The sequence below is a fragment of the Peromyscus californicus genome, unplaced genomic scaffold (genome assembly GCF_007827085.1).
Source record: "Peromyscus californicus insignis strain IS unplaced genomic scaffold, ASM782708v3 Scaffold_7__1_contigs__length_154581171, whole genome shotgun sequence".
Classification (NCBI taxonomy): Eukaryota; Metazoa; Chordata; class Mammalia; order Rodentia; family Cricetidae; genus Peromyscus; species Peromyscus californicus.
In genome coordinates, this window is record NW_026294595.1 from 142,232,598 (window position 1) to 142,254,789 (window position 22,192).

Consider the following 22,192-nt stretch of genomic DNA (forward strand, 5'->3'; position numbering starts at 1 on the left):
TGTTCATTGTGTTTCCTAACCATTTCACATTTCAAACTTTTTTGGGTTCGTGTGAGTCCTGGTGATTGAACTGCAGTCACCAGGCTTGGTGGCAGGTACTTTTACCCCATAAGTCACCTCACTCAGCATTAGGGTTCTCTTTTTAACTTATGTCATTAGTGAAACTTGTGTCTACCCCTCGCTCCCCTGGTAAATGCTATGGTTTTTTTTTTATTATTATTAAACAACTTTACATGATATCATGAATTCTAAAACACTTTACTGTAGCAGGAATCTTAAAAGTTCTTATTAATAAAATCAAACCTGAGGCCAGTTATTGGGGTGAACGCTGGAAGATCAGAGAAGCAGAACAAGCCACAGCTTCCTCACCTTGCCAGTTCCTCAGCTGATCCTGTTTCCTCAGACTGGAAGTTTCTGAGTCTTCATCCAGAATGGGTCTCAGCTGAACTGTTGCTCAAAAGCCTAAAAGCTTAACCAGTCAAAAGCTTCTAGTTTCTGGTCTTCACACCTTGTATATTTTCCTGTTTTTGCCATCACTCCCTGGGATTAAAGGCTCACTTCTTGGGATTAAAGGCGTGTGTCACCATGCCTGGCTGTTTCCAATGTGGCCTTGAACTCACAGAGATCCAGAGGGATTTCTACCTCTGAAATACTAGGATTAAAGGTGTGAGTGCCACCATTTTCTAGCCTTTGTATCTAGTGGCTGTTTTGTCTCTGACTCCAGATAAGTTTATTAGGGTGAACAATATTTTGGGGAACAAAATACCCCCTTATTTCCCCTTATTTTGTCTAAAATTAAAAAAAGCTTATAACTAATACAAAAAAACTATCCAATAAGTATATACAATATATACAGTCAAAAATTACATTAACAATGTCTAGTCCATTAACATTTGACAGATTCAGACAAAAAACTCCATTATATATATTAACAATGTCCAGTCCAGTAACATTTGATAAACTCAGACAAAAAATTTTCATTACTTATTTAAAACAAGTAGTTCCTTTTTAAAAGTATTTTTTCTTTTCATAATAGATTCAGTAATCTACCGTTTGTCATTTTTATATCTTCCCCTTTTTCTTTTTAGTGTAGATTCAGTGATCTACCCATTTATCCTATTATTTATCTTTTTTCTCAGAATAGATTCAGTGATCTACCTCATATCTATATTCTCTTTTCTCTTTTTTCTTTCTTTTTTAAACAAAACCTCTGAATCTAATCTCCATGTTCAGCTTTTTTCCTGGCCATTAACAACTTGTAACCAACTGTCATAAACAATGACAGTATCCAAAACTCAAACGACCAAAAACCTCCCATCCCACCTCTTGGGAATGTGGGTGTCGTTTTCTTAAAATTACTTCCTCTTTCTAGGGTGAAGGCATCTTTAGGGGATTCTGAAAAGAAAATTTTGGGGTTAATTGTCAAGTCCTGTATCATTTGTTCAGTCGCTGCATAATGAGAAAGTGCAGAGCTTGTTTCAGGTCCTTGTTTAAGTAGTCTGCCAGGCTGGATCATCTCAGCTAGCCATCTCAAATTGTCCTGAGTAGTTTGTAGTCCAGAGTTGATCTTTCCGTGGTGTTGATTAGCTTAATGGCTTTATCATAGTCCATGTGGAATCATCTTTGTGGGGTCCCTTCATCCTTTTGAAGATTTCAAAGTCGCTGTTAGGTGTGGTCATGGTTCCCTGCATATATATATATATATATATATATATATGTGTGTGTGTGTGTGTGTGTGTGTGTGTGTGTGTGTGTGTGTGTGTATGTATATATATACATACATACATACATACATACATATATATATATAGTGCCTCCTCTGTGGTTTGGAGCAATCACAGTCTGATAAATGTCTGTCTCTCGGAACCATGAATGTTCTTCCCTAGAAGAGAAAATCTTCACAGCAATTTCTCCCCACCATTTGTCTTGCCAAACTTTTCCAAACTGACCTTTGCTGATGCTTTCTTGTAACACGATGGTCCTGGCAATTCTTCTCTGAACCAGCAGCAGTAAACCCTTCGTCCCAGGTAGCAGCATCACTGCAGTCACCAACACGATGAGAAGGAGCCAGCAACTCGGAGCAGCAGCCGCTGCCTCCATGGTCCCCACTGCAAATGTTTGTGGCTAAGCCCTGGCCGAAGCTTCTCCTTAGGAAGCCTCCTAGACCGGCCTCAAACTCAGGATCCTCCTGCCTCTGCCTCCTTCAGTAAATCCAACCAGTGTGCCACCACAACCGACCGAGTGTAGCTCGGGTCTGAGGCTGCGGCCTGCAAGGCCACAAGCAAGTAGCTTTTTTGAGAATTCATACCACGAACGTTGGGCGCCAGATGTAGCACAAACGAATCTTAAAAGTTCTTATTAATAAAATCAAACCTGAGGCCAGTTATTGGGGTAAATGCTGGAAGATCAGAGAAGCAGAACAAGGCACAGCTACCTCAATTTACATCATGCTGTGGCAAAATTAACTACACAATAAATTAATATAATCACCTTTATGGACAAGAAAGTGCACTCCATCAATGGCATTCTTACGGTACACACAGATATTCTTAAAAGGGGTGGGAAAAGAAAGCAACTCATCTGACCTCAAGCCAATCATCTCCAACAACTCAGAAGTGTGGCGATATCCTGAGTAATTGCAAGAATGGGAAAGCCAACACCCTGGAAGGTCTACCCCAACTGAGCTTTATTCCTGTAGCCACAGACCCAGGGACAAGCCAGGCCACCACGCCCACAGCAGTGTAGGACGAGAGAAAGGAAACACAGGCAGCAGAACACTGGCCCTTTGGTTCCAGCTCAAAACAACAGAAACCAAGCAACAGCGTGACTCATCCCCAGACAGCTTCCTAATCCCGAAAAGGGCCCCTGCTCAGACCGACCAAAGAACACAACAATCGCCAGGCCCACACAGGATCTATGCTTTGTTGGACCAACCAAAGGAGGAGATAAACTGTTAAACGTCCACATTAAATTAACCCCAGAGTGTCACACCATTCATTGGAATCTGAGATTCTCCTTAACTTTTTCAATAGTATTTAGGAATGAAATTAAGTAGAATTGTGACCAAAGGGTCACGTGTTTTATATACCAATAAAGACAACACACTTTATGTTTTCCATATCAAAAAGTCCCTTACCAGAAATAATCTTATATCCAGACACTATATTTATAGTTATAACAGAGAAACAACTATTCTGGAAAAGACTACAGCAAAGAGGCCGTTTGGAGGGCAGAGGCTGGAGATCCAGAGCTCAAATCTTGGCTATATAAAACCAACTCAAACTAAAAAGAAGGAACGAGAAAGAGAGACAGAAAGAAAAGCGAGCAAGCCTGTAAGAGCATTCTACAGAAGTCCAGCACTGACTCAGTTGTTGCCCTTCTTCACCTCAGCCTTCACGTATCTGTGTTCATAGAAGAAAACAAAGAAATGAATGTGGTGACAGAGATGGGTATGAATAAGTCAGTGTCATTTCCCTTTACCACTCTTAAAGTTGACTTAATGATTTAAAAAGATTGTTCCAAGTGAACAAGAATGGCAACATGTATTAAAACCTAATCAAACATGATTCACTCCAGAACGGTCCATGTCTGATGACACAGCTCACACCAACAGTCTGCTGTCAAGTGGCACAATTCAACGAAGAGTCTGTTTTCCAACATACAATGCATACCTGAAGCATCAGCTCTGACCATGCCATCTGGTTTACTGTTCTAATTTGCACTAATAAGTTAGCAGGCCTAATAACACTAAAATTAGATCTGTGGTGTTTAACTGGGGGCTATTGGGCAATGATCTTGAACAAAAACCACAAGAGCAAGAGCCCAGCTGGCAGGTGCTTCTGCAGGCCTTTTCCCTTGCAAGTACAGACTTGGCTCTGCTCAAGCTCGTGTAAATTAAGCACAGCAGAAATTAGCAACAGCTTCTCAAAGGAAGGGCCAAGGGCATGCCAGTACACAGGTGCTGTACTCGAAAGCAGAGCCTCCAGGACACAGGTTCCTTCACCCTCCAGGTTTACCACAGCCCAGGAAGACATGGCCCCTGCAGAAGTTCTGAATTACAAGGGTTCAAGTGAAGGCTTGGAGTGACAGGAATTTCACTGAGACCAAGAGCTTCAGGCCCTATGTGCACGATTCACTATAGATTCTAATCTATAGACAGGAAGCTTCCCACTCACCTACCCAGATCTCTTCCTCTGAGTATGGTAGTTAGGGCACAGGGACAGTAAGGGGGACATTTGTCTGAACTGGTACTGGACTTCAAGCATCCCATACGATCTTTCAATCTTCCTGCTGTCCCTGCAGGCTTACCCACTGTCTGTCATTCTTTTTCATAGATGGCACCTGAGATCACAGGCCATCTGAAGGAATGAAGCCAGTCACTCAAAGCTTCAAAAATCCAGGTTACAGAAGAGCGGATCCCTGGCTTGCATTCTGCTTTATGTTGGGGGCAGGGAGGGGCTCTTCTGGCCCTTCCACTTCATTTCATGGTAAGTCCCTAGTCACACCATAGAGGTCCACTATACTATTCATTTTACTGTAGCTTTGAAGTATTCTATAATAAAGTCATTACTAAGGAAACAAATTAGCTTGAGCCCAAAGCCAACCTCTAAAGTAGCTGTTAACCTTGAGTTAATCTTCCCTGGTGCCAAATGAAATTCCAGCAAATCCAAATATTCTAATTCCTATAAATCTTAAGACTCCTAATATTTTAAACCAGAATGAAAAGAAGCCAGACTCCCAAGTCAACAGCAAAACAAAATCAAACAAATGCCAAACCAACTTTTGACTTCCTCCCCTTTCCTGATTCTCACTTACTCAGACTGTTAGTGCAGGCCAGAACCTCACAGTGGGGCACCCAGCTGCCCTGCAGTAACTCCAGGGATGGGCCCTGGCCTTACTGCAATGGAAGGGAGCTCTTCCTACCTTGCACTCATTCGTACAGAGCATGGGAGAGTAGCTCCCATGAGGACACGCTTCTCACATGGACTTGGAGTTTCATAAAGGGTTTGGTTCCTCACTCTCCCTCAGAGAACTAACTCCAGAGCCTACGCAAAAACTGCCTCTTGAAGCACACTTTGGGCTGGGCATGGTAAGGTACATGTGTAATTACAGCACTCTAGAAGCTGAGGCAGGAGGACTGTCATGAGTTCCAGGCCAGCCTGAACCACTGTGAACCTTGACTAAAAACAAACTCAGAGGGATGACAGGCAGTGAGTCCCAAAGACAAAGCCTGGAAACATGGGAACCTTTGACCTAAGTATTCCTCTAATTAAAACTAGAAACGATGCCCACAGCAGCTTGTACTCTAAGTCAGGCATTCACTTGTGGTGGACAGCATCATAGCCTTCACACACTGTATATATTCTGTGCTTTATTGTGATTTGAAAGCATGGTTAAACCCATCTTGAGTCCTAAACTGGGGGTTCAGGGAGAACCTCCCACTTGCCAACAGCCCACGACCTGTCCTTCATATAGCCAGCAAGCATCTGACTTCAGTGGGCATGATAAATCTGAAACTGTACTATGATTCATACTTTTGATCGCAATCAGCATTTTTACAAATCCATAATGTTCTTAATTGAGTTCCTTGCCTTGAAAGTTTACTAGCAGTGCAAGCGTCAACGTACTCCAGCAACAAGGAACACTCAGAACCTTAAATCTGTTCACCTTCACTGCCCAATACTTACCAACAAGTACTTCCTCAGCATCTGACAGTATGGGAAGCAGGGCTACAGGAGTGACCAAGGGCATCAAGGCCATGACCTTCATGTTGAATGAGAGGCCTGGGCCAGTAGCACAGAGCTGCTGCAGTGAAAACAGTCCTAAGCTGGTCTGTTGGAAAAGTGCTGGAGGGACAGGCAGCAGGTTCAAGATGCAAGACAACGCTTTCTGAGTACCTACTAAGTGTCACACTGACAAGGTCTCACTATGTAGTTCTAGAAAGGCCTTGAACCCTCAGTCCTCCTGTCCCTCCTGTCTCTGCTTCCCAAGTACTGCGATTACAGTGGTGTGCTGTCATTACCCTCTATTTACAGACTTGAAGAGCTGGAGGATGTCTTAGTGGGTTAGGAGTGTGCACTGCTTCTCCAGAGGACCTGAGTTCAGTTCCCAGCACTCCTGTGGGGTGGCTTCACAACTGTTGGTAACTCCAGCTCCAGGGGATCTGACTTCCTCTTCTGACCTCTACATACATACTCAGACACACATACGCATAAATAAAAAAGCAAATCTTAGGGCTAGAGAGGTGGCTCAGGGTTAAAGAACTTGCTATTTAGAAAATACAGGTGGACACAGATAATGGACTGCATTTTTCTTTTCTTTTTTTTTTTATTTATTTATTATGTATACAGTGTTCTGCCTGCACGTATGCCTGCAGGCCAGAAGAGGGCACCAGATCTCATTACAGATGGTTGTGAGCCACCATGTGGTTGCTGGGAATTGAACTCAGGACCTTTGGAAGAGCAAGCAGTGCTCTTAACTGCTGAGCCATCTCTCCAGCCCGGACTGCATTTTTCAAATCTCGCTATTTGTTTAACCCAGAAACTGTAATGTCTCTCACGTAAAAATGTAATAGCCTTGTCTTGCACGAATTGTTAGAGAATAACATTCAGAAGCAGAAAATGTTAATGTGCTGAGTTATATTTTGGTCCTACTGAACAAAATAATCAGTAAAGAGAAAACATGGACAATATGGCTTGGTCCTGTTCGTCATAAGCGGTCACAGGATGCTTCCAACACTTAAAAAAACACTGGATGGAATATTTCAGGTTTGGCAAACAGATGAACCTTTTGAAAACAGCCTGAAATCAGCCATCACAGAGGGCATGCCTGCAATCCTGGCACTGAAAGAGACTTGAGGCAGGAGGACTGACACCAGTTTGAGACAAGTCTGGGCTACATAAAACCATGTCTTAAAACAACTAAGAATATGCCAGGTGGTGGAGGTATATGCCTTTAACCCCAGCACTTGGGAGGCAGAGTCAGGCGGATCTTTGTGAGTTCGAGGCCGGCTTGGTCTACAGACAGTTTCAGAACAGCCAGGGCTACACAGAAAGAAATCATGTAGCCAAAAAAAAAAAAAGACATGTAGATCATGAGAAAGAAACCTTCACTCTAGCCCTTTCAAAAACTCATTAGCAATCTCAGACCTTAGTCAAGAAGCAAAAGTGTCAACATTGACAGGGCAATAACAGCAGATGGAGGCTTCCACTCTCTTAGCGCTTGTTTTGAAACAGGGTCTTACTCTGTAGCCCAGTTTTTTACTCTGGTCTTGAACTGAAGCAATTCTGCCTCGGCTTCACCAATGCAAGCCACCATTCACAGGTAGGCTCTAGACTTAGGGCCTAGAACTGAAAATAAAACTAAATTATTTTACCTTTTGTGCCTCAAAACACACTATTAGGAAAATGACAATGACAAGCCACAGAGTAAAAGTAAATATATAGGCCGGGCGGTGGTGGCGCACGCCTTTAATCCCAGCACTCGGGAGGCAGAGCCAGGTGGATCTCTGTGAGTTCGAGGCCAGCCTGGTCTCCAAAGCGAGTACCAGGAATGGAGCAAAGCTACACAGAGAAACCCTGTCTCGAAAAACCAAAAAAAAAAAAAAAAAAAAAAGTAAATATATAAAAATCTTACATCTGAGAAGGGTTTAATATCATTCCAAGTATTACACAAGTGGCCAACCAGCACAGAAGATGCTGAGTACCAATGAGGAAATGAAAACTGAAAGCAGAATGAGATTACATTTCACTCCTACCACATGCCTTTTCTTTTGAAGACAGGTTTCTTTCTTTCTTTCTTTCTTTCTTTCTTTCTTTCTTTCTTTTTTTTTCTTTTCTTGGGGGGGGGGTTTCGAGACAGGGTTTCTCTGTGTAATAGCCCTGACTGTCCTGACTTCACTCTGTAGACCAGGCTGGCCTTGAACTCACAGAGATTTGCCTGCCTCTGCCTCCTGAGTGCTGGGATTAAAGGTGTGCGCTATCACTGCCTGGCAGCAAACAGTTTTAATTCCAGCACATAGGAGGCAGAAGCAGGTGGATCTCTATGAATTCCAGGTCACCTTGGCTACATAGTTCCAGGCCAGCCAGGGATACATAGAGGGACTCTGCCTTTAAAAAAGAAAACAAAACAAAAAAACTGGGGTTGGGTATGTAGCCAGTTGGTAAGTACTTGTCCACTAAGCACAGAGTCCTGTGTTCAATCCCCAGCACTGCATGAAACCAGACATGGTAGCCCAAGCCATACAGCACTTGGGAGGAAAGAGCAAGAGAAAACAGGATCACCATTAGCCACCTGGGGCCTCACTGACAGCCCTGGCTGACCTAGAACTCACTATGTAGACCAAGCTGACCTCAAACTCACAGAGATCCGCCTGCCTCTTGTGTAGGGAGTGCTTGAATTATAGGCGTACACCACCACACTGGGACTTAATGTGTTTCTTCCCTCATCAAGCAGGGAAGTGCTTGCTACCAATCCAGATGCAGGAAAATTACAACTCAGAAAATGCCCCTATCATTACTGTGAGGATACAGAGAAAAATAATGAGTGTTTATTTTAAAGACCAAATGCTTTTACATACAATTCATAGAGGGCAGATATGGTGGCTCCTCCCAGCATTAAGGAGGTAGAGACAAGAGGATAAGGAGTTCAAATACAGTCTCCACTACCCAAACTTGGAGGTCAGTCTTGAACCAAAAAGAAACAAACATATAAGCAGTACACTGTAAATTATTCAGTCATCCCGTGGCTACATGCCGCGTGGCTCAGTACTGGTCTACCCACTGAGGCCCTGGATTTGATGGAGGAGGGAGTTAGCCTGTCATTTCTGGTCTATCTGGTTTGACTTCCTCAGATAGAAAGTTTTATAAGCCAAGTAAAAAAAGGTGTAGAACTCTTCTAAGGTAAAACAGAAAACCCAAATCCTGATCCAGGAACTGAAGAGATGACTCAGTGGTTAAGAGCACTCACTGCTCTATCAGAAGACTGGAGTTAGGTTCCCAGCACCCACACCAGGTGACTCATGCCTGACCTGACCTCCCTGGGCACTCTCTCACACACAACATACACACATATAAATAAATCTTTAAACAATTTTCCATCCAAATATTTTATTTCAGAATTTTCCAAGGACTATGGTCATAATGGGATAGTGGAACCCTACCTATGTGCAAAATCAGAGACCCCCCCCCAGAATTGCAAAACAAGTCAGTCTTCCTAAAATCGACAATTGTGTCATTCTTCTGAATGACAATCAAGGTTTGGCTAACACAAATACGGCAGCAGTGTTATGTAGGAAAATACTATTTTCTGACCACCACAAATGACCCACTGATCCAAAACATAAACTGAGCATGAGCACTTTAGGTTTCGTGTATAAAGGCATAAAGGTAGAATTCCTTAGCTTGATGTGGCTGTTTTTGTGAGATGGAGTCTTTCCCTTGGTGGGCTGAACTCGGGAAGCTAAAATGCAGCATCCAAGTTTGCTGTCTCACATCCAAGAATGAGGAAACCGGAAGCATAGAGTGAGCAGAATGAATGGCAGTTTTATTAAGGAAAGGTGAGAAAGAATTCCCAAGTGTGGGAAGGGCTCCAAGGGAGGAGTACTGTCCGGCTGCCCTTCCCACTGGGCTTTTATAGCTTTTATGGTGGTAATCAGGTGGAGACTAAGGTCATCTTTACTGAGATTGGTCATTTTTGAGCTGCAGATCAGGTGCCAAAACAGGGAAGAGACCACAGGTCCTGAGTAATGTCCACTCAAGGGAGGGGTGACCAGAGCTCCACGACGAGTTCACATCTGCATAGGCTCTGTCCTACTGCCTAAGAGAAGTCAGCTCCTATATGGAGCGGGATACAGTGGCTCACAGCTGTGATCCCTGCAGACAGGAGGACCTTGAGTTCAAGGCTAGCCTGATCAACACAGGGAGACCCCATCTAAAAACCAGACCAAAGGGAGCTTATTGGTACACTGCTTGTGTAGCACACACAAAGCTCTGGGCCAGACATGGTGGCACATACCTGCCAGAGAGGAAGAGGCAAGAGGATGGGAGGCCAAGGTCATACTCAACACAACAAACCTGAGCCAACTTGAGCTACATCAAACTGTCAAAAAAAAAAAAGTTTTTTTAAGCAAAACTTCTAAGCTCGTCATGGTAACACCTTTAATCCCAGCGTTCAGGAAGCAGACACAAAGTGGATCTCTAAGTTCAAGGCCAGCCTGGTCTACATAATGCTTTTTCAAAAAAAATAAAAAATAAAAATAAAAAGCAGAACCTTCACAATCAGCAGTTCTATGAGAGGAAAATACATTTCTCTTTTCTCATCTTTCCAAGCTCCTACTTTACTAAACACAGAATTAAACAACAGGTTTAAATGCCTATAAATTATAGTGCTCAGAACACCTGGAGGATGAAAACAGTTCTGCTTACTGGTATTTATTACAATGTCTTTGACGTTTTATTAAAAACAACAAAGAATTGTGCCCACCAGCACAGAGATTAATTTACAGGCCATTCTGTGCTTGCTTTTTGACCACTCCACACCCACAGCTCATCTCCGTAATTAGGCCACTCCCTCCCTCAAAGAGCTACTCCTCCCCTGCTGCAGGTAACTGAAGCACCTGGGAACAACGGTCAGGTTCCTTCCACAGGCAGTGTCAGAGTCACCAGAAGAGGAACAATACCCCAGGGCAACCAACTGCCTACCCAAGCTAACAAAGGGAAGCGGGGAAAGAGGGGAATTCGAGAAGGGCCAACTCTCTGAATTATTTAAGGTACCGCCATTTGCTTGAGGAAATTGAATTCATGGGAAGATCCCATTTGAATGCTCTTCACACAAATGTACCATAGAAAAAGCCGTGGGTCCAAAGGCAATACTCTTCAGTTCACATCCACTATGCTGGGACTGGAGGAAAAGTGCAAAGGGCCCTGTTTGCTGCTGAGACGTTGGATGAGGGGCTGTGAGAAAGCAAGACTCCTCTCTGCATATTAAAATGTAAAGATGACCCCAGGGCAAAAGATGAGAACAAGACAGACTGCATCCCAGGGATACCCAAACCATCCTTCATAGTTCTTTTCTATCTGACACAGGACAGACTCTGTCACAGTGATTTCCAAGACAGACTGCAGTGTAGATTCCAAGTCTTATATGCCAGGCCAATGTCCTCAAGCAACAGCACCTCGAAAAGCATGGGAACCACACACAAACCCTTGCCCAAACTTGCAGCAGCAGAGTTTTCCCAGGGAATAGGAGTTCTTGGGGCTATGGTGGAGCTCTCTGGTAGTGAGCTTGCCTCGGATATGTGAGACCCCAGGCTCTCTCCCCAGCACCACAGAAAAGGGCCAGGGGCTCGTGCAACCTTGGGTCAGAAAATGACTCTATTCTATAGTCCAGTTTTTTCAGTCCACAGGAGAGAAGACCCAGCAAATTTTGCATCTAAGTGTGAATGGTGCTCAATCCCAATGAAGTTTAGAGCAGTGGCCATCTGTGTCAGGAGCAGTAACAAACGTGAGGGGCTTTGGGCCCAGCTCTATGTCAAGCCCTTTTACGCCCACGTTCCAATTTAATTCTGACAAGCACATAGAGAGGCAGTAGGGGATAGGAGAATGAAGTGTCCTTGAAATCATGGCTGACTGGAACAGAGGTATAGCTACCACCACAACTAAGACTCAGTCCTCCACAGCTGGGCCTGCAGGTCCAACTCATCTCCTACTAGTCCCTTACTTTTTCCTGTTCCAGGCCCCCTACATGTCCTGGTCCTCCAGCACCAAAACCCCCATCCACAGACTGATGAGTGACAGTATTATTCAGCTTTCAAACAGATCCGGTTGATACCAAGATCTTAAAATTCTCTTCCACATATCCATCCCCATCAGAATAGAAACACAAAACCTTCCCCATAAAGGGACCACAGGGATAGAAATACTTTGCCCTCCCCACTTCCAAACTATCCCACATTTGAAAGTACACAAGAGGGATGTCACAAAACAACCTGGTGACGAGATGAATGACGCCTCTCTACCTACCTAGGTCTCTCTAGGCCTGCTGGTGACGGACTTACTTGGCCCTTCAGGACATACTGTCTTCCATTTCTATGTGTTTCTTGCAACCGATCTTGCCATCATTTGTATGGCATGTGTGCCCCAGGACATCACAATTCTTAAGTCTGGGCAAGTGTAGCTCAGTCTGGCTGAAATGAAAGCTGTAGTCAGAACTGACCACATCTGGGAACAAGACAGACATGCAAATGCCAACTTATTGAGCCACTTTCTTAACTCCTTTTGTCTCAGAGATCTAAAAATAATAATAATAATAATAAGGTCAAAGGCAGGTCCTGGGACCTGAGGAATGACTGTGACTTCCCTGATAGCTCTCGAGGGATGACTGGAGGCCGCCTCTCTGCCCACACCCACCCTGCTGGCTTTGGATTAGCCCTTATCTACTTGGCTTCACTTCTACTCCAGCTACTCCTGACAGATCTCAGCAGCTCTCCATTCCTCACTAGTTTCCTTTGAATGGTTATATGTCCCTCCACTTTAACAGTCACAAAAGCCCAATAAAGGGGACCAGGTGAGTCAGTAGCATCTTGGCAACTGTGGCTTTGGATAGTCACTCTCCCAAAGAACTCTAGAAAGACATGGCAAGAGAGCCCCCTCCCTCCTGGCTGTCATGATCCTGACCAGGCAGGTATATATAAGAAGCAGACCCACCTTTCTGACTGCCAAAGCCCAGCTCACTCTAAATCTAAGACCTTCTTTCTTAGACGGCAAGAACTCTGCAGAAAGGACTGAAAACATGGACGCCCTGAGAGCAGGGGAACTGTTCCTTCTGTAATCCAGCCTGCCCTCCACATACAGACTCCTCCTAAGAAGGGATGCAGGGCACTGTATTCAAAGACATCTGTCCAGAAAACTTGGGAGGTGGAGGAAAAAGGCTCAGAAGTGCAGTTCATCCTTGGCCACATGGCGAGTCTGAGGCCAGCCTGGGCTACATGAGACCATGTCCCAAAAATCACAATCTTGTGAGTCTGAGTTGGAAAAGGAACACTGAGGGGGAAAGAAGTGTCTTAATAGGAGAAGGTGCTTAATTTTCTAAAGCAAAATAGTCCATATACCCCACTGTATCGCCTTCAGAAACCCATGTGTGAAGCGGAGACCTTCAGAAGGCATTTTGAAGACAGTGACAACAAAAGGCTTCTCTGTCATAACAGAGTGAAGGAAATCTGAACATTTCCAATGTTTATTAGAAAAAAAACTTCTATTGGATTATGTAAAACATGTACTTTTTCTATAATCCTTATTTTTTTTTTAGAATCCAGTATTTTTTTAGAATGTCAACAAACTACTAGCATTCCATATACTAAATCATTCATTAGCTTGATTGAGATATAATTTTTGTTTGCTTTGGTTTTGGAGACAGAGTTTTTCTGTGTAGCCCTGGCTATTCTGGAACTCACTTTGTACACCAGGCTGGACTCGAACTCACAGAGATCCACCTGCCTCTGCCTCCTGAGTGCTGGCATGTGCCACCACCACCCAGCAAAGTATAATTTTTTTTTTTTAACATAAAGGCCTGTAATCCCAGATACTCAAGGGGCATAGGCAGAAGAATTGAAAGTTCAAGGCTTGCCTAAGCTACAGTGAGTAAAACCCTGTCCTGTCTTGATCCCCCTAATTTTTATTACATTTATTTACTTATTTATTTATTTATTGTATGCCATGGGGAGATTATAAAAGCCAGAGCTCCTTCTACAACATGGGATCAAACTCAGGTCATGATTTACTCACTGAGCCCTCAATTCTCTCTCTCTCTCTCACACACACACACACACACACACACACACACACACCAAATGAGAAAAACCAAAACCAAATGACTTCCTCAAAGTTATTTGGTCAAATCAGGAGGGATCTGAACAACTGGTTCTTTCTTTTCAAACACTAGCCACAATCAAACTATCCTCGGGAATGAGCAGACCAAAACGGGAAAACCATTCCCCACTTCCTTTCTTCAGCTGTCAAAGCAGAGAAAAATTGGTTGAAATGGCAAAACAGAACTTCAAATAGTAAAATTTCAGTAGAGTGCTCAGTTAGCCTTAACTGCATGCAGCATTTCTCTCAAGGGTTCCTGTTGTAATGATTGGCAGAGGTCAGTGGCTCTACCATGCTGTCAAATGAAGGGACCATAAAGTTATTAAGATGTTTTCAGACCAGCACTTTATATCTATCTGCTTCTATTAGCAGCTCAAGTCCATTCTCCTTTAAAGGACCTGTCGGGCTGGAAGTACTCTGAGCTCTGAAATTCCTCTAGTCAGAGGGTCATAAATAAGATCAAAGTTTTCTCCAGAAAAGAGGGTATGTCAACACTGCAGGTAAAAGTGATAAGAAAGAAGCATTCCTCAAGCTGTGAAGAAGGACTTCAAGGAAGGGGAGCTCACATCTTGAATACCTCTCCCTTTCTCTTCTTTTTTAACTCTCAGCCGCCCAAAGGGGATTGAAGCCAAGGCCTCACACATGCTAAGTGAGAACTCTCTAATACTGAATTATAGCCCCAGGCTTTTAAAAAATGTATTGATCCTTTTTATTTATGTGCAGATGTGTATCTGTGTGTGTTCATGCATGCATGTGCTATACATGTGAAGGTACTTTAGGCCAGAGGACTTGGGGTCCCCTAAAAAATGTTACAAGCAGTTGTGAGCCTCCCTATGTGGGTGCTGGGAGTCAAAATCAGGTCCTCTGGAAGGGCAGCAAATGCTCTTACTGCTGAGCCATTTCTCCAGTTTCTAGTTTGTTTTGGGATATAGAGTCTCACTAAGTTGTGATATACTCTGGGAGTAGTGATGTCTCCTAGCCCTGGAGCACACAGTCATAAGGACTACAAAGTGAGTCAAAAGCAATGACTGGGAGGGTGCAGGGTGAGAGGGATATCTGGGAGGAAGTTCAGGTCTGCCACTTTCCATGTACCAGAAAAACAGACCTGTCACTATTTGGAAATGTACTAGATTGAACAATGGTCGATACCCTGCCTACAAGATAAAATTTCATATGGTTCAACTTTATGTTCTTTAGGTGGCTTGATATAGTGGCACACACTTTTAATCATAGCACTCAGGAGGTAGAGACAGGCAGATGTCTGTTGGGTTCTGGGACAGTCTGGCCTATACAGAGACTCTGTCTCAAAATAAAAAATAAAAATAATCTTTTGTATGTGTATGGGTGTTTTGCCTACACCCATGTCTGTGCACTATGCATGTGCATACCTGGTGCCTGCAGAGGCCAGAAGAGGGTGATAGATCTCCTAGAATCAGAGTTACAATAGTTGTGAGCTGTCATGTATCTACTGGGAATTGAACTCAGGTCCTCTAGAACAACCAGTGCTTGTAATCACTAAGCTATCTCTCCAACCCTCTAAGCTCTTTTTTTTTAAAGTTTTTGAGACAGGGTCTATGTAGTCCCGGCTGTCCTGGAACTCACTATTGTCTCACTGTGTAGACAAGGCTGACCTCAAACTCACTGAGATCCTCCTGCTTCAGCCTCCTAAGTGCTGGAATTAAAGGCATGTACCACAATACACAACTTAAGATCATTTTTATAACCATCGCAATAAGGTTTTTATATCCAAAGGCACATAAACCCTTGAATTCTCTAGACTGCCTCCTCACCCTCTGGGAAAACTCACCACGGCACAGTTAAGCTAGACATTTGAAAAATGAAGTTCATTAACAAGGAGGGCATGGAAGGGGCTGGTGAGATGGCTCGGCAACGAACAGCACTTGCTGCTCTTGGGGAGGAACCAGGTTTGGTTCCTAGCATCAACATGGTGGCTGTAACTGCAACCATCTGTAACTTCAGTTCCGGGAATCCGATGCCCTCTTCTGGTCTTCAGACGCATTGCATGCATGTGGTGCACAGCCATACATGCAAGCAAGACATCCATACACATAAAACATAAATCTCTTCCTAAAAAGCAAGATAAATAAAACAGCCAAATAGCTAAATGTAACTGTGGCTATGTGACTCCTAAGATTCCTCCTTTTTACTGATTCTCCCCATCTCTTCTTCTTGTTTACAGTGCTAGGTAACAAACCCCGGACCTTGCACAATGCTAGGTGGTACTCTATCACCCAGCCACATCCCAGCCCAGCTGTTCCTATTCTCTACCAACACACTTTGAATCCACAAGAGATCTGCTCTTATACTTCTAAGAAGCTACTAATGAAATCCCAAGTGTTTCGTCTTGCAGTGACACAGGATTTGGGATCCTAAGCATGGTGGTAATACAGGGGATTCACTGACCTAAAATCTACTATTGAGGAATATGAAGTCTGTAAGTTTAATTTCTGTTGGAGAGTCTGGCTTCTACCCTTATCAAAAGGTGATCACCATGGAGATACGGGGGATATACAGACACAGACCAGAGACACCTGTCACTTTCACAAAAGGTAAAAAAACGAAGATCTGGCTGGGAGATGCCTCTAGGTTTAAACCCATCAATTTACACCCATTTTATGAGAATCTAATGTCCTATTCGCTAATGAGCTCTCTTCTCAATTAATTCCACTAATTAGTTATCTATTCTTGTGCAGCCAGAATTCCTGTCCTTTTACTTAGCAAGCTTAACAAGCCACAATAATTATACATCCCTAGTGGGGTGGCTGCTCACCAAGTCAGTCAGGACAATCTCATGTTGGCTCTTCCAGCTTCCCAGATGAGGCTGACAGTATGAAACACCAACATTTAACCATCAAGTGAAACAAGCTTTAAAAGAATAATCAGAGGAGAACCTCCCACTCTCTCTCTGGATATTTCTCTGCCAGTTCAGAGTTGCCAGGTCACCAGGGAATAGCAGCAGCATTTACTACTACGATCTCAAAGGCACTTCCCCACGGCGGCACCCATCTCAACCACCCAGAATTCTCGCAATCGGCCCCACCCCCAACAGCATCTTCTCATTTTTCACCATGGGCTGAAGTTTTCTCCAGAACTCCAAGACCACACTAAGGCAGACAGGTCGCATTCCTTAAACCTTTTCCCTTCTGTCCCCCAAACTACCTGTAACAGCAGGTTTTTATTTATTTATTTCGAAGACTCTGGGCGTCCGCTATGGAGATAAAAGCTTCAAAGGGCATTTATGGGCCTCCAGTCTTTAAAACCTGATGAGGCTGGGATTCGCAGCCCCATTTTACGGAGGAGAGAAGCTAAGGGCCCAAGGTCATACAGGACATCTGACCTCAGTGTCCTCTGCCCTTAACCCTCCCGCTGCCGCTGCCTTCTCATCAGCTTCCCTCCTGTTCCGGGAAGGGCTCGTTTTCCTCCCCAGGCCATCTCCCCCTCCACAGGGCGGGCCTTGGAGGAGAATCGCTACCCATTCCGTTTCTTCTCTGCGCGCCCCCCTCCCTCCCACCTGGCACCGTTCCCCCAAGGCCCCTGTCACAGCACCTCCTCCAGGGCCAATTCAAACTTCCCATCGGTCCCCAGAGCAGGTCCGGTCCGCTACGAGGAGCCGTGGGCGAGCAGCGGGCGAGCAGCGGGCAAGCAGCGGGCAAGCAGCGGGCTCGGGGAAGGCGGAGGGGGAGGGGAAAGGGGCGCGCAGCCCGCAGCCCCGCCGGGTCTGGGCAGCGGCAACGCGCGGCCGCGGGGGGCGCGGGCGGCTGCGTCAGGGAGGAGGCCGCGCGTGCGGGCAAGCTGCGGGGCGGCGCGGCAGGAAACGGCGAGTCACGGAGCGCGGGGCCGGCCGGGGCGGCGGCGCGGGCCGCGGCGGGAAGGGGCGTGGGGTGGCCGCGGGGTCGCCTTCCTACCTATGCCGGGCGCCACATAGACGAAGTAGAGCAGCGAAGACGACAGCGAGAAGAAGAAGAGCGCGGCGAGCAGCGAGCGGCGCGGCAGCCGCAGCAGCCCCCGGCGGGCGCGCATGCTGAGCCGGCGGCCGCTCGAGGGCCGGCCCGGGCCCCGCTCCCGCCGCTCCGGTCCGCCGCCTGGGCCTCGGCCGCCGCCTTCCGGGCTTCGCGCGCCGCCGCCTCGCCGCTTTCAGCCGCCGGCCGCCGCGGGCCGGGCCACATGAGGCGGGAGGGGGCCGGCGGCCAGAGGAGCGCAGCGGCGGGGGCGGGGCAGGAGGGGCGGGGCCTGGTGGGAGGGGCGGGGTCTGATGCCGGGGGTGGGCGGGGGCAAGGCCCGCTGCCTGAGGAGCCGATGGGGGAACCAGGCCTGAGGCAGGCCTGACGGGGACCGGAGTAGGGCGTGGCCTACGGTGGGGGCGGGACGAGGGCGGGGCCTGATGCTAAGGGCGCCGCCGCGAGCCTGAGGAGCACACCGGCAGAGACCCGGCCTGAGGTCTGATGGGGAGGGGGATAAGGGCGGGGTCTGAGGAAGAAGGACGTAGCCGCGAGCCTAAGAAGCATTTCGGCGGAGACTGGGCCTGAGGCCTGACGGGGCGGGGGAGAGAAGGGCGCGGCCTGGTGCAAGGGGCGGGGCTGGGCGGGGCCGGCAGTCGTGGGGTGGGGCTGGAGGCGGGGCCTGGATGTGGGGGCGGGGCGGGCGGGGGACCGCGCGCTTGCACTCTAGCCGCAAGACCCTCGCGCGGCCGCCGCCCATGCTGGCAGGAAGCGTTTTGCTAGTACGAGTTGGTTCCGGGCGCAAGCACCCAGCGCGAGGGCCGAGGGGTAGTGGACAGAGTCTGAATGACCAGGTAGCCCGCTGCCGCAGGAGAGCAAGGATGCAGAGGCCGGGGCACTGGTGTTCGCCCTCCTTCATTCATTCATTCCAGTCACCATTTATGATAAAGTGCCAGTTATGGTTCCTGGGGCTGGGGATGCTCCACGGGGCAAAAAAGATAAAAATCTGTCTTCTAGGAACCTGCATTCATGTGGAGGAGAAAAAAGAAATCGATAATAGCAGGTGATGATAAGAGATATGAAGACAACTGAACATGAGAATGTTTTGGATGCGGTCTGCACTAGTCCAAAAAGGCCTCCCTCTGTAGGTAGCATGGACACAAAAGAGAAAGAGAAGGCCCACCAAGGAGAACAACAGATGCAAAAGCCCGAAAGGAAGAAGAGGCTTAATCTGCCGGCAGAGTGAATCCAACGCCAGCATGGATAAAATGCCAGGAAGGAAGGAGAGATCCAAACAAGGTCACATCCTACAGGACAGAACAATGGTAACAACTGCCAGTGTAGACGCTGAGAGGCAGGGCTTCTTACCCATTAACCTGCTCTAAGTCCTAAGGTAGTGCCTTTTTTTTGTCCCGATTGCACTAATGAGAAAACGGAAGTTTCTGCAAAGAGAAGCAAGTCATCCAAGCTATGCAGTAAGGACGCCAATCAAAAGTGGCCTGTCACCCCGACTGCTCGTTCTGCACTGCCACGTGTTCCTCTGCACCCTGGCTCTCCTATCATTTGTGTATTCCTTTTGGTTTCCCAGGTCAGAGCTCCACAAGGACAGGGATTTTGTTCCATTTTCTGCTGTGTCTGTGCACATAACTCAGAGTCCGGTACCCAAACGAGCAGCAGATGTAGTCAGAGCACCTGCCAGGACCAGAGGAAACAGATGGCTAGTTCTTGAAGTCTCAGAGCAGGCTCCACCTGAAGTACGTGAGCTCAGGCAGAATTCCTCAGAACCCTCAGTGAGAGGGAACCAGTCACGGTGACACGTTAGGCTGACTTCCACACCTGAACACCAGTACACGTACACACAAATAAGTAAGTAAATGTTATAAAATTAAACTGGAACACACTGAGTGGGTCTGCAAGGGGTGAGAAGGGTTGTTTCTGGATGAAGCATCTGGTCCTGGTAAAGGCCCTAGCTCTGGCTCAACAGGATCCTAAAGACATCTAGTCCAGACTCTTCCTTTTTTTTCCTCTTTCATCCTGAGGAGTTGCTACGCCTCTGACCTCTGTTTGTAAAGCGGCACCTTCCCCGTTCCTCCATGCTGATGTTCCGCCATGAGAATTCATGACAGGGACTCTGTAAAGTGTTCAGCCTGTAATAGATACTTAAGCAATTTGAACCATTCCTATCCTTTTTTTAAAAAAATGATTTGTTTAAATTTATTTTATGTACATTGGCGTGAGGGTGTCAGATCCCCTGGAACTGGAGTTATAGACAGTTGTGAGCTGCCATGTGGGTGCTGGGAATTGAACCCAGGTCCTCTGGAAGAGCAGCCAGTGCTCTTAACTGCTGAACCATCTCTCCAGCCCCTGCTAGTCTTAATATAGAGAATGCAAGAGCAACATGGGCTACATGAGACCCCATATCAAAGAAAAAAATCACAAGTAGCAATGTGCCCTGTTCTTCCCTCAAACTCCTGGGAAGATTCCATATGCCTCCCCTGAGGAGGCCATTGCACAATACATAAACATTGAGGAGTGAGATAGCATCTCTGGGCGGGACTACTCAATTCCAACTTCTGAAGGCAGAGAAAACCAATGCCTCTAAGGACACACCAGGTCCAGCCATTGAGTGTTTCCTCCAGCCTATGTAAACTGAATTTAGTTGGCTGGGAAGTTCCCTGTGGTCAGTCACCCCTTTCAACAGAAACGAAACTCAAAAGTGAAAAGGAAGGTTAGCACTTGGGCCAGCAGCTTTGAGAACTGGTAAATCCTCAGGGTGGCACCAGCCTATAATCCCAGCACTTCAGAAATGGAGGCCAGTCCTGGGGCTATCAACCTCAACACAGCCTAGTCTATCCTAACTGATCAGGATTATGCTACACTTCTTCATTCCCGTTTTAAAAGATTTGTTTAATTCTAATTATGTGTATGTGGAGGGGGATGGTATGTGCTCAGGAGTGCAGGTGCCTGCTGAGGCCAGAAGAGGAAATCAGATCCTTCTGAAGCTGGAGTTACAGGCAGTCCAGAGGCAAGGGGGTTAGCCCAAGTCCAAGGCCAGCCAGGGCCACACAACAAAGCAGTTTCCAAAATGAGCAACCAGGTTAGGAAGGGCAGTCCTGTGCTCGCCTTCCCAGAACCCACATCAAAGCTGGATGCATAGCCCAAGTGTCTGTCTGTAATGCCAGTGCTCCTGTGGGAAGATGGGAGGCAAAGACAGAAGAATCCTTAGAATCACAAGCCAGCTAGCTCACACACACAAAGAGGGATGAACGAATACATGCACACATACATGCATGGACACACACATACCCACACACATACATACAGGAATGAATACACACATAATGCACATAACCACACACATACATATATACACACACGCCATTCGAGCACACACAAATACAAAAAAAAAATCAATAACAAAACCCTCTTATTTGTTTAGGGTGTAGGGGGAGCACTGCTGAAATGGTCTCATGTAGCCCCAGCTGGCCTGAAACTCTCTCTGTAGTAGTGGGTGACCTTGAACTTCTGGTCCTTGGGCCAGAGACACAGCACAGCTGGTAAGGACATTCAGGTCCTGCATGGTGGATGAATAGAACTGATTCCTAAGCCGGGCTGTGGTGGCACACACCTTTAATCCCAGCACTTGGGAGTTCGAGGCCAGCCTGGGCTACAGAGTGAGTTCCAGGAAAGGTTCCAGAGCTACACAGAGAAACTCTGTCTCAAAAAAAAAGAAAAGAAAGGGAAAAGGATTCCTGCAAGTTGTCCTCAGATCTGCACTGTTTTATCATGGCACATGTGCGCACACACACAATAAAAATAAATGTAACTTTTCAAATATTTAAGAAATTTTATTTCAATTTTATTTCATGTGTATGGGTGTTTTGCCTGCATGTCTGTACGTCACATCTGTGCAGTGTCCATGGAGGTCAGGAGAAGATGTTGAATCCTCTGGGAACTGGAGTTACAGGTAGCTGTGAGCCACCGTGTGGGTGCTGGGAACTGAACCTGGGTCTTCTGCAAAGGCAGCATGTGCTCTTAACTGCTGAGCCATCTCCCAAGGCCCAAAGACAGAGCTGTTTCTGTGAAGTGTCACGCCTCTCTTCCTGAACCAATCACTCACTAACGAAGCAGTGTGTGCTGCTTGGCCAGACCTTGTCAGATGCCCAGGCTGGAGGGCCCTGTCAACTTCACAGGAAGCACATGGCTGATAAACAGGAAGTGTGGCTCTCCAAAGAGGGAGATACAATTGCTCTGGCAGAAGTAGCAGGTGACAGCAGACACCTGGGAAGCAGTCCTTCACCGTCTTTAATACTCCTCTTATGGTGCTTGGAAACACTATGTCCTCTTTCCCCGCCTCATCCACTAAGA

At 46.4% G+C, this 22,192-nt stretch overlaps 1 protein-coding gene and 1 long non-coding RNA gene across 3 annotated transcripts in view; one reads left to right on the plus strand and one right to left on the minus strand.

Moving 5' to 3' along the window:
- The window catches only part of B4galt5 (beta-1,4-galactosyltransferase 5), a 57,979-nt gene extending 40,024 nt beyond the window's left edge, over positions 1 to 17,955 (minus strand). The window contains exon 1 of one of the 2 annotated variants that reach the window (XM_052723968.1): positions 17,792 to 17,955. In XM_052723968.1, the coding sequence (XP_052579928.1) occupies positions 17,792 to 17,906 (115 nt within the window). In that variant the 5' untranslated portion in view covers positions 17,907 to 17,955. Of the gene's footprint in view, positions 1 to 17,432; positions 17,564 to 17,791 lie in introns of those variants that run through there. The other variant, XM_052723969.1, reaches the window with a different exon arrangement.
- Positions 17,956 to 18,259: 304 nt separating this feature from the next.
- Positions 18,260 to 21,661, plus strand: LOC128100819 (uncharacterized). The gene is made up of 2 exons (XR_008214956.1): positions 18,260 to 18,323; positions 18,842 to 21,661. It is a non-coding gene; the product is annotated as an uncharacterized LOC128100819 (long non-coding RNA).
- Positions 21,662 to 22,192: the final 531 nt, after the last annotated feature.